We start from the raw sequence: 12,285 nt of genomic DNA, 5'->3' as shown, positions 1-12,285 counted from the left end.
CAAAATGTACCTTTGACCAAAAAACCAGCCTTGGAAATCTTAATTGTACTCCACAACTTTGCCATTGTCCTTCAACTTGGCAAACCCTGCTAGTGCACAGATTTTAGGGCTGCCTTTCCTTTCCCGAGATAAGCAAAGAGGTCTTGCATCCTCCCAGGATGAGAACACCTCGCCTCCAAAGCTCTGCCACGCTCCGGAGAGCCGCGGTGCCGCGCGCCTCTGGAAGGGGGCTGAGGCTGTAGGGCTCAGGGCTGCACAGGGAGGAAATCAGGCGATTTACGGGAACCTGCACGTGGTTTCACTTTCAATGAGGCCATTAGCGAGGTCATGCACACAGACCGTGCCTGCCACAGTAATGACAGGGAAAAGCAAGGAGATTCATGTTTCAGCCACTGCCAAAGGGGTGTAAGTGTGGAGCACTTTGGGGAATTTACAGCTGGGAAGAAGAAGTTGCAGCCTGAAGCACAAGGCTGTGAGTTACTCAGTGCATGCAATCCAGGCATCGCATGTGAAGAGCAGCCGCTGGAGAGCGTTACATCTCGCACAAACTCCACCCAGCTCCTGCCCTGCTTGTGAAGATCATTTTCTGTGCCAGCAGAAAATAGAGTGAATCCATAACCAAAATCTCTGATCGGACTAGCAGTTTTTGAGAACGCTAATATTAGCAAATGTTTCAAGGGCCTAAGCAGCGGCTACAGTTGAAATGCATTAAGGAGATAAAAGGGAGGGTGTAATAAGCCCAAGGCTCCCTGATGAGTTTGTAATCCTGTAAGAACAAAACAGAGCCGTCAGTCATCCCGCTTCGTGCTGCAATGTCCGTGCTTCTTACGCTGTCCATCAAAGGAGATGGCGTTCAGCAGTTGTCTGCGGATGTTGTGTTACAAAACCAACCAAACTAAGCAAAATACACCTCTGAACAGAGTGGCACAAGCTATTTTTTGTTTGCATAACGATCTGTAAATCTCAGCACAGCTTCGTATGTTACGAACACCACCATGTTCACAGGAAAGGCACGAATGCAGTTCAAACCCAGTCCTTTGAAAAGCACTTTTGCACCCTCCTTTATACATAGAAATAGTATAGATATGCAAATTTTAGTTTCTAGTTATAAAAAATACCAAGTATTGTATCATGCTGTGAAAATGAAGTCGGTGCTGGACACAGGGATACTTCTTGTACTGTCTGTTTTGTTTTATTGCACCAAGTCATTTAAACCAGGGGTACTCATTTTAAGATGTGTTCCAGTGAGAAAATATATGTTGTTAAAATAACTCATGGAATTGTTAACTATCTCCTTTCTTAATAAGAACTTCAGTGTCTTTGCTATGATTTCTAGAAGAAACATTCAAATTATTAGCTAATTTGTTTTAATATGTACAGCGCTGAATGCAAACTGTTAGATCTACCTTGTATTTATACAGAATAGAAAGTTGCTAGCCCGGACATAGTCTTATCTATATCAAATAAAAATACCTTTGATAACACGGGTGGGTACTGGTGTGTGGTGTAAGGAAGGCACTTGAACGAGGTGTGAAAGATTTAGACTTTAACAGGTTCTGTACTGTGGGACCTAGTGGACATACATCACCTGTAGCATTCTCTAAAATAAAAAAAGAAAATTAAAAACCCTGCAAGCGCACTTTTAATTAGACTGTAAACCTTTGAAGTCAGCTGATTATACTTAGGTTGAGGGAGAAGTTTGAAGGCTGAGACTTCTGGCTGACTTCAGCAGACCTCAGATCAGCCTGTGGGTACGTGAGACTGTGCCGGGCTATTTGTGCTGCCTGGAGCGGGTGCCGCTGCCTCCCCACCAGCAGCTGTGCTGTGCCACAGCCTGCACGTCCTCTGCAGCCATGACCACGACCTTGCGTCTCCGAGGTAGACGTGCCAGTGTGCCAAGGCATGTATGAAGTGCCCCTATTAGCGTATGTTTGTGCAAGGAACCAAGGAGAGGCTGAAATGCAAGGCAAGTTTCGTCCTATTGTATGCGTTTCCAACTCGTACTGAAAATAGCAATGCTTAGCTTTTGTCTTTTTCTTTACAGTTTACGTGAGCTGGCATCGCTAATCTAATGCCATTGACTTTAATGTATTAAAGTAAATGTTTACCAGTGACTGTGTATATACAACCCACAGACTCAGTGCTAACAGGTGCTTAACCATCAGTAGAAAAGCTTGTTTGGGGTTTTTCTTTGAAACAGTGGAGCAATTCTTAGAAAACAAAAAAAGCTTCTTAAATCCATTAGTAAATAAACTAGTTCTTGGTTACTCTAGACTTCAATGATGACCTTCCTATTCTTGCAGTCCACATTTTGTCATCTTTAAGCTATACATATAATACTTAAACTGACTTTTGAAGGGCTTCTACAAACTCATAATGCAGATTTCTTCTTTAAACTATTCTATGCAGATCTGCAAGATTTATTTCGTTTATTCAGGAAAGAGAAATATGCTGTAGGAGAAACAGTAGCATGTCCTATTTTAAGCATATGGTTTAATTTTATAACACAGCAATTAAAAACTGTTCTGAAAGTTCTAGAAAGGAAAGCGATAGCAAAATTATTTAGTATTTGTTTACTGAGCAAGCACCTTACTCAAGTACTCTGTCAGGTTCTTCCAAACATGCTTCTGAAATGATACAGTTTCTCAGAGGAGTCTTGGCAAATTCCTAAATCTGTTGTAATTACAGTTCACGTCCCAGAAATATTTAAAAGTCAAGACAAGGCAGTCTTCAAATGCACGCATGAAATGTCTAAGAATGTTGTCAGGCAATGTTCAATACATTTTCCTCAGTTTGTTCGTCTCACTGTAATAAAAATGTAGATAAAAGTCTGTATCAAACTTCTTTGATTTTAGTCTTTTTTGGGTTGTTTTTTTTTAATTTTGAAAAGGCTTAATTTACACTTACTCTATTTTTGACCTCTCTTCCTACCCCTTTAGGTGTTGATTTAGATCTGATGGAGCTGGTCCTTGTTTTGATGTCTGGTGCCAGTAGTGAAATAGGGTGCCTTACAGCCCACTCTCTCCAGCCCTACCAGGCAGAGGTCAGATTGCTCCCTCAGCAAGCCAGTAAGGGCCAGTTTATCCAAGCTTAACTGGTCGCAAGCAAGACTGGATGTTGCATTTCCCTGTGTAGAGCAGGCAGCTCAGATACAGGGGAAGGTCAACGCGACCTGTTCACAATGACACCTCAGTAGGTTTGGCATAAGGACTGGTACTTAGGGTGGAAATGTGAAACTCCACAATTGCTGCTGTCTGAAGAGCACAGATCCTGAACAGCTTCACCTGGCTCTTCCACAGTCACCAAGAGGCGTGCTGAAACCTACTTGGATAGTCATAAACATTGTCAGAGAAAACGGGAATTACCAGCAACGTGAAAACATGAAGCAGAATGTGCTTTCTAAAGGCCACCAACTTTGTTACTGAAAGAAACCATCTATACAACAAGCTGCAGTCCCTATAGCAACATAAACCCAGTATCAGCACAGCAAATGTGGTGTCTCCATTCTGTTAGCTGGCCTTCAGCTAGCTAACTTATCAGAATAAATAGTTCTCTGATTATCAGAGCAGCTGAAGGGCAAGGTAATACAAAGAAATCAGAAAATAAAGCAGTCAAGTTCTGAAATTCAGAAGCCAAACACCCAGCTTGGTGTGTATCTAGTGAAGTACATAATATGTGCAAAGTGCCACGTCATTAAACAAAACCTGGTTCATATTTATGTGCCTGTGTCATGGTTTAACCCGGCAGGCAGCCCCCAGCCGCTCGCTCACTGCCCCCCTCCCTCAGTGGGATGGGGGAGGGAATCAGAAAAAAAGGTAGAATCTGTAGGCTGAGATAAAGACAATTTAATAAAACAGTAGAGGAAAAGAATAATAAGGATAAGAGAATACACAGAATGTGATGCTCAATGCAATTGCTCACCACCCGCTGACCGATGCCCAGCCCGTCCCCAGCAGCGATCGCTGCCCCCCAGCCAACCCCTCCCAGTTTCTGTACTGAGCATGATGGCATAGGGCCTGGAATAGCCCTTGGGCCAGTTGGGGTCAGCTGTCCTGGCCATGCCCCCTCCCAGCTTCTTGTGCACCGGGCAGAGCAGGGGAAGCTGAAAAGTCCTTGACCAGTGTGAGCACTGCTGAGCAACAGCTAAACCATCAGTGTGTTATCCACCTTCTTCTCATGCTAAATCCAAAACCCAGCACTATGCCAGCTACTAGGAAGAAAATTAACTCTATCCCAGCCAAAACCAGGACAGTGTGTGTTTAAACTGTGTATACAGTACTTGCACAGTCGATTCCTGTACCTGTTGATAGTTTGTATCCATATGAATTAGCTGTGGGTTCTTGCCCTAACGCAGGTATGTCACCCCTACACTATGCGTGCAGTTTTTTTTTTCCAGTAAAGGCTTGTCAAGAGGACGCATTGCAAAGCTGTTGCCTTCCTGAAATAAGCTGCCTGAAGATACAACTTCCCTTGCGTTCAGGCCACATGAGGACCTGCTGTAATGTGGTGCTGAATACCCTGAGGCTTACAGTTCTCAGCACCTCGCACTGGCTTCTGCAGTTCTTCCCACTCATTTTTACAATTCAGCTGTAATTCCTGTTTCTTGAAATCAGCTGCTTTTCAGTTACACCCACAGGAGGAGACATTTTTAGTCATCTGAATGTATGAGCCAAGCTGGAAAGCTGAGCTACTATATTTTCACGCCTTGGGCTGACCATGGATGGTATCAACACTGCCTATCAATAAATGCTTGTTTAGTCTGACTTGCAGGCACTTTCTTACTGTCTCTGTTCAGAGGATATAATGCCTGAGAACAAGGTCAGCTGAGAATGATACAGCGTAAAGGAGTTTGATCCCAGAAAACATCCAGGCAGAGGTGGGATAAATCACTGCCCAGAGCTGGGACAGCACTCAGTCAAAGGCGCCCCTTGCAAAAAGAGGTAAGGGTAGTAGACACTTAAGAACCATGTTAAGAGGAATTCCGAGTCTTGAGGACTTAATTAAATCTCCTCTTCTAAGGACTTTCTGACTAAAGGAAGTTTGGTGCTGGTGCCCCAGGAGGTAACTGGGGGTGGTAGGTTGGTGAGGCCATAAGCACTTTGGGAGGGAATCTCATCCACCGTTGGATCTTTCATTTCACTCCCTTTTAAGGTGGCACACTCTGCACCCACCTGGTCTTTTAAACCTGCTCTTGGATCAACCGCAAGAGCTGGAAAGAGTCTTAAGAGAAAAATTATGACAGTGGTTTGATGGCTGTGGTCATGTTTAAAAAGCCAGTTGAAGGCTTAGATTTCAGGAGGACAGTTCTGGGCCTTTTTAGTGGTCACTCTGGAGTGGAAGAGTTCCCCTATATTCTTTTCTAATAGCACCTGAAATTTTTAAACTTGTCTTTCTACTACATGATCCCTTTTTATATGTCCAGAGTAGCTGATAAGTCCTGTCTGCTGTGAAATTACTGTCAGTGTAGTCAAGGCCATGCTCTCAACTGGTAAAAGTGGCTGTGGACCAGAAGCCCTTCTGAAGCAGTACTGTGGGTCATGTTGTATCCAGCTGACATGTTGATGAAACTTTCTACCTTTGTGAAAAAGAAGCAATTGTTGGGAAAGTCAGAAATTCTCTCAAAATGTACCTTTGACCAAAAAACCAGCCTTGGAAATCTTAATTGTACTCCACAACTTTGCCATTGTCCTTCAACTTGGCAAACCCTGCTAGTGCACAGATTTTAGGGCTGCCTTTCCTTTCCCGAGATAAGCAAAGAGGTCTTGCATCCTCCCAGGATGAGAACACCTCGCCTCCAAAGCTCTGCCACGCTCCGGAGAGCCGCGGTGCCGCGCGCCTCTGGAAGGGGGCTGAGGCTGTAGGGCTCAGGGCTGCACAGGGAGGAAATCAGGCGATTTACGGGAACCTGCACGTGGTTTCACTTTCAATGAGGCCATTAGCGAGGTCATGCACACAGACCGTGCCTGCCACAGTAATGACAGGGAAAAGCAAGGAGATTCATGTTTCAGCCACTGCCAAAGGGGTGTAAGTGTGGAGCACTTTGGGGAATTTACAGCTGGGAAGAAGAAGTTGCAGCCTGAAGCACAAGGCTGTGAGTTACTCAGTGCATGCAATCCAGGCATCGCATGTGAAGAGCAGCCGCTGGAGAGCGTTACATCTCGCACAAACTCCACCCCGCTCCTGCCCTGCTTGTGAAGATCATTTTCTGTGCCAGCAGAAAACAGAGTGAATCCATAACCAAAATCTCTGATCGGACTAGCAGTTTTTGAGAACGCTAATATTAGCAAATGTTTCAAGGGCCTAAGCAGCGGCTACGGTTGAAATGCATTAAGGAGATAAAAGGGAGGGTGTAATAAGCCCAAGGCTCCCTGATGAGTTTGTAATCCTGTAAGAACAAAACAGAGCCGTCAGTCATCCCGCTTCATGCTGCAATGTCCGTGCTTCTTACGCTGTCCATCAAAGGAGATGGCGTTCAGCAGTTGTCTGCGGATGTTGTGTTACAAAACCAACCAAACTAAGCAAAATACACCTCTGAACAGAGTGGCACAAGCTATTTTTTGTTTGCATAACGATCTGTAAATCTCAGCACAGCTTCGTATGTTACGAACACCACCATGTTCACAGGAAAGGCACGAATGCAGTTCAAACCCAGTCCTTTGAAAAGCACTTTTGCACCCTCCTTTCTCACACTTTCTCTAGCACAGTGGACGAGGCCTTTGTACTTGTGCTGCTCCGATTCATCTGTCTGCATCCGTGACTTGATGACATCCATGGGAGTAGCTAATCCCCAGGCCAGGACTCCAGCCAAACCACCAGAAAGCAGCACAACGAGGAAACCTGTCAGAGTGAAGGGAGGAGGAGTTAACTTGAGCCTTGCACGGGTACAGCTACAAGCATCGCAGATTTGTTAACTGGCTTGGTTAACTTCCATGTTTTTCCAGCCATTATTTTGTCCAACTCTTGCAGTTGGTGAGTTTTCAGCGATCTCACACAAACCATGTGGCCTCTCCATTTCTCAGCATACCCATTTTCGCCTACATTGGACTGGCTCATGCAGAGGCAGCACCTATTTTAACACCACACAAACGAGATGTGATGCAGCCTGCGAGCACTCACACACTCTTCAGCAGGGTCTACTTATTTTTATAATTCTCAGGAAGATGCTCTTTGCTGAATGTCATCTATCTGATCTTTTCTCCAAGTGGATAGTTGAGTTTTGGAGCTGAATCACAACCAGGAAACTTCAGTGTCTTTACATTCTGCACCTGGACTTTATTTTCAAGTTCTGGGCTGACCCTGATCCCTGCTCCATGATGGCTCCTGGAAGGTTTGTCCACGTTCCACTTCTAGTTGCATATCCTATTTCTGCATTAAGAGGATTTCAAACCCGCATACTGGGCACCAGAGCGTGCCATGAACACCCCTCCCACAGGGCGAGGCGTAGCTGCTGAGGGACAAGGTCGAGCCGGCAAAGCTCTCAGGCGCGGGCTGCCGGACCCCCCGGGAGGGCACAAACAGCCCCATGACGCCAGGAAGCAAGCACACAGCAACCCCACACGGGTGAGGTTTTATAGGTACGGGGTGGTGTTTGCTGAGAGACTGATCCCCTTCTTAGCATGGTACTAAATAAGCCATTTTTGGAGGTAATGCCAGATGCTTTCCGATACCTACCTGGTTTATTTTTCCCAGCTGGCGTGAGCCAGTCACACAGAGCAGAATAGGTAAGGAAATATATTGCAGAAGAGGAGCAATCCCTGCAGAGTAATGCAGAGCAGCCCTTGTAGAGACCCCCAAAACCTTCCTCCTTGGCGATCACCTTCAGACAGTGCAGAGATCCTCGGTACTTTGGCTTGGAAACAGGCTGGGGAAATGCGACGGAAGGATGTGGGTTCCTCTGAGTCTGCATGCGAACTTTGGCCACTTCACTAGGGGTCATAAACACAACCTGCAACGTTAGAGAATGGTATTTTGACCCTGCATATTTAAGCAGTGTTTTGATCCCTCTCTTGCAAATTCCTTGTCTCCCACCTTTCCGGACGATAATATTACCTGAAGCCAGCGTGTTCCAGCCTCCTCCCCTCTGCCTGTGCTAAATCCCACCCAGCAGCAGCAGGGCACACGTGCGAGCTGCGCTGTGCAGAGTGGAAGGTGAGGCAGAACTCAACAGAGGATATTAAATACCTGTAACAATTTGTTAAACCAGATGGGCGTGGGAAAGGGGATATCCTCAGCTGTAGGGTAGCATATGTCAAGGCTCTTACTTGTATCTGTATTTGGAACCAAGGCCATAAAGATCAAAAAAAAAAAATCAACCTGTGTTAAGTAGAGTCGTTGTGGGCTAGGAAACGCCTAGAAACCCGACCATCTGGGCTGCTCTCTAAGAGGATTGCCGGTGACCGGGCATGCACTTCTGCCCAGCACGCCACCGGGGTGCCAGGCTGAGCTCCGCTGTGTTCAGAGCGCCTGCAGACGCTCACAGAAATCCATCTGCTCTTTGGGAAACTGCTCCTGAACTCAGCCTCACCTCCCTGTCCTGGCATCACGCACCTTTGCCAGGCAGCACCACTTGCCAGCGATGCCCCGTTGAGTTCTGAGTCCTGACCAGGCAGCGCCATGTACTGCCCGTTTCCACAGCGATACCGTGCCGGGCTCGTGCTTTAGCACACCAAGTGACTGCTTTCTTACATAAGCACACCACCAGAGCCGCCCAGGTGGTTTTTCTTCCTTTTTCTGCATTTGCTGCCAAGGTCCATCTCATTCTTAAAAGCATGTTCTTAAGTGTTTTGGCACTCTAAAGCAAATCCGGCACGAGCTTCCCAGCAGGACTCAGCCACGCCGCAGCGCCGACCAGCGAGGGGTCAGCGCGGGCAGAGCATGACCCCCTGTGAAAACAAACCCACCGGGCTTTTCACAAGCTCCCTTGTGGCCTCCCGAGCAGAAAACTTCCACTGTTTTTCCAGCCGCCTACATTTGTGAACAAGATCTCTTGTTGTGCTTTCCCTTTCGGCTGTTTACCTACCCGGACACCACCAGCAGCACCTCCGGCAAGAGAAACATCCAGCTTGGACGGCTTCGCATCTGCAGCCCCGTATCGCAGCTTGCAGATGGCACAGAGGAAGTTTTTGTACGTGCCAAATGAAACAGAAGAAATCACCGATACTGTGAGGACTGATGCAGACACACCTTTGTAAAAGCCCCAAACCTAGTTGGAAACAGAAGAAAAACAACACTTTTAGGAGGGAATGGCATGGGAAAGCATCTGTCCGAAAAGACCGGCCATATGCTGCTGAGCCAAAACTTACTCCCATCTTCCAGCCCAGCAACAAAGCTAAATTTCATCCTGGCCCTTCTCGCAACAAATGGTTGTATGTAACTGCTGCCCGTCCTCCCCAGCCTGACAGAGGCAGCTCTGCTTCTCTGAAACAAGGCTTCCATAGCTGGTGGCAGCAATTCGGATGAGAAGTACCTACTTTTTCTGTCCTGTATGTTTCCTGAATGCAGTGCCAAATCCCATTGTAATGCCTCTCGGTCTGAATTCTCACCTGGGAATACAGGGACAACCTTAAAATGCAGGCATCAGGTTAAAAAAAAAAAAAAAAATCAACAAATGCCATAGCAGCAAACTAGTTAATTAGGCATAAAATAGCATCCCCAAACAATTTACTTTTTTTTTAAGAGAAGAACAATGCAACCAAATAAAGTGAAATATGTTGATGTAACAAAGATGCTAAGCATTATTATGGGAACAGTTTTCTAAAAAGGGGGCGGGGGGGGAAGCAAAAAGGCCTGCTTGTCTTCAGTCTGTAGTCAAGAAATAAAGCTCCAACCCGTACCTTCACTGTGTCCAGCGGATAACCCACTGCTGTGCTCAGACCACCTGAAACAGAGAGTGAGTTGGAGATGGTTAACAGCGCCCATTGCGACAGACCCCTTACCCCCATCGCGGCAAGTCATTAGGGGAAAGGCAGAAAAATGCAGCTTCAGAGCCCTGCTGTTCTTGGCACCAGACTCCTCTCGAGCTCCAGCAATAACATTTGAGCCAAGAATGACAGAGCAAAATGCGTAGAATTCTCTGCGTGACCAAGGCATGATGAGAGGAGGAATCCAAGTGTCAGGGAAAACTTATGAGGAGGAATAACACCATCGTGCAAGCTGGGATGGGGGGAAAACACAGAAAGCACTGCTGCGAGGAAAGCTCTGTGCACAACGCCAGCTCTGTGGGCTCCGAAAAGGGACTCGGCAGGAAGGTTGATGGGCTGACTTGTACGATATCAGACTGTTTCTGTTCCCCCTCTCAGCTTAGGTGGTACAGCATCTTTGGACTGTCACCAAGCACCCCCACGTGAGGTACAGAGCATCCCCACTTACACGAGGGGTCTCTGGAGCAATTTTGGTTCTTCATGCTTGACTTGGAAATATTAAGGAATAAAAGCAGTGGTCACAAGGACATTAATAAAAGAGGGGTGGTCCTGAGGTTCTCCGCAACCTGCCTTCCTTCTTGAAGGTAGGAGACGTACTGCTGCTGCCTCCTGCATGCCAGGGACTGGGCACGTCCTGGCTCCACTTTACAAAGCACATCTACAGCCTCGGGTGAGGAATTAGGGTCTAAGCCTCTGAAGTGCATCTCCTGTGTGCGCCAAACACTGCTGCAAAAGCAGAGCCCGGAGCAAAAGCAAAGGTTGCTTGGAGCCCTGGCAGGCTGGTGGGACGCCGGGGTGCAGCACAACCAGCGGCGCTGCCCTGCAGTGAGGCCAGCCGCCCTCCGCCGCTCGGGGCTCAGCAGGATTAAGGGGCAGCGAGGGATTAGCGCCGGGCACGCTCAAAGGCAGCGTGCTCAGCAGCACGCCCCGCACGCCAGCTGACCGCGACTCCCCGCCTGCGGCAGGGGTGGCATGTCCAGTGTGCTCTGTGTGCATGTGTGTGTGTGCATGCGTGTGTGTCCATCCTCCATTGACACTCAGGCTCATTCAGAGACCTTAAAATAGCCACTGGAGTTGGAAACGCATTAATCCTATGGGAAAATGTTACCACCTTAATGGCAGATAAGGAGAGCAAAAGAGCTCCAGCATGGACTTCTCTTGATTGCAGTAACAAACAGGTCACCCACCATCCCTACCTTCACATCCACTGTACTTCTCAGCTCTGGTCTAAATGCATCAGATGATAAAGGGTCTGACCGGCTAACTTCCTCCCAGTACATCTGAGAGGAAATCAGGCTGGGCGACAATGGAGTTGTATCCATGCGAATTATTTAGATGGAGATCAAGTTCATAAAAGTGCTGGATGGCCCCTTCAGGGAGCCAGTCAATCATAGATCCAGTGCATGTCTGGTCGCTCACAGGTTGGAAACTGCCTCTCACTGAGTCCTCTTTATAAAAAAAAAAGACACTTAAAAATGTGTTGATCACTGTGGGCATTCTACTAGGCATGTTCAGCTGTGACTACGTGGCTGCCTGGGAGCTCTGGAAAGCTCTACTGCATCTGGAAATAAAGCAGGGACTGCTGGTGTGAGTCACCAGGAGACAATCCCAAAGCACATTACTCAGAAGAAAAGAATGAAGAGTATCTTGCTTGAAGAAAAATTAGGCTTTTTCTGCAAAAATCTCTATCAAATCTGCCACCAGATAAATAGCAATGAAGATGAAAAATGGGCCAAGAAGCCACCTTCTGTATTTCAAAATCGAAATGAGATCAGGTTGGAAGAGAGGCGGTGAGGGGGAATACCCAGGCAGAGCAGAGTGACAATGCACAAAGTCACCCGGGGCCACCTGTACTGCCCCAGATTCCCGGCCATCGGCCAGAGGCAGACTGCAAACACGGACCCTGCCAGGCAGGGAAGAGCAGCACATAAGTCAATGTCAGCGTGACTGTGCTGGCCTCAGAGGTGCGGTCCCCTGGCCCAAGAACCCGTCCCAGATGGGAGGATTTGGCATCGCAGTGGTTTCAGACTTCCTAACCTTAGAGGCAGCGGCTGTGGGCTGACCGGCTGCTGGCGACACAGGGGCACCCTGTGCTTCACACACCTAAGCCCCGGCTTGCTCCACCATCTCAGGAGGGTAGGAGCCTTGGCTCATGCACATCAGGTACCAAGGCTTGTTTGGGCCAGTGTTCGACACAAAGTGTCCTCCTTTCTGGAGAAATTGCCCTCTTCACATTATTAAGGCAGCAGCAACATAGACAAAATAAAGCAGGTTTGCCCCAAAACAGCCTGCTTCCCATTTTTTCTCAGTTCTAGGGGCTCACCTTGGTGCCAGCAAGGACCAAACATCTCCCTCTGGGAGGAGA

The 12,285-nt window shown here is 47.4% G+C and overlaps 1 protein-coding gene across 1 annotated transcript in view; it reads right to left on the bottom strand.

Annotated features, from left to right (window-relative positions):
* Positions 1–6,450: 6,450 nt before the first annotated feature.
* Positions 6,451–12,285, bottom strand: part of SLC25A47 (solute carrier family 25 member 47) — a 9,748-nt gene continuing 3,913 nt past the window's right edge. Inside the window, exons 2-6 of the mRNA XM_009636854.2 lie at positions 9,834–9,877; positions 9,471–9,542; positions 9,020–9,202; positions 7,672–7,945; positions 6,451–6,837 (exon numbers count right to left, since the gene is read on the bottom strand). Of these exons, the coding sequence (XP_009635149.1) occupies positions 6,551–6,837; positions 7,672–7,945; positions 9,020–9,202; positions 9,471–9,542; positions 9,834–9,877 (860 nt within the window). The 3' untranslated portion in view covers positions 6,451–6,550. The remainder of the gene's footprint in view (positions 6,838–7,671; positions 7,946–9,019; positions 9,203–9,470; positions 9,543–9,833; positions 9,878–12,285) is intronic.

Source organism: Egretta garzetta, unplaced genomic scaffold, assembly GCF_000687185.1.
Source record: "Egretta garzetta isolate BGI_Z169 unplaced genomic scaffold, ASM68718v1 scaffold374, whole genome shotgun sequence".
Classification (NCBI taxonomy): Eukaryota; Metazoa; Chordata; class Aves; order Pelecaniformes; family Ardeidae; genus Egretta; species Egretta garzetta.
This window is presented reverse-complemented; position numbering and strand designations above follow the sequence as displayed.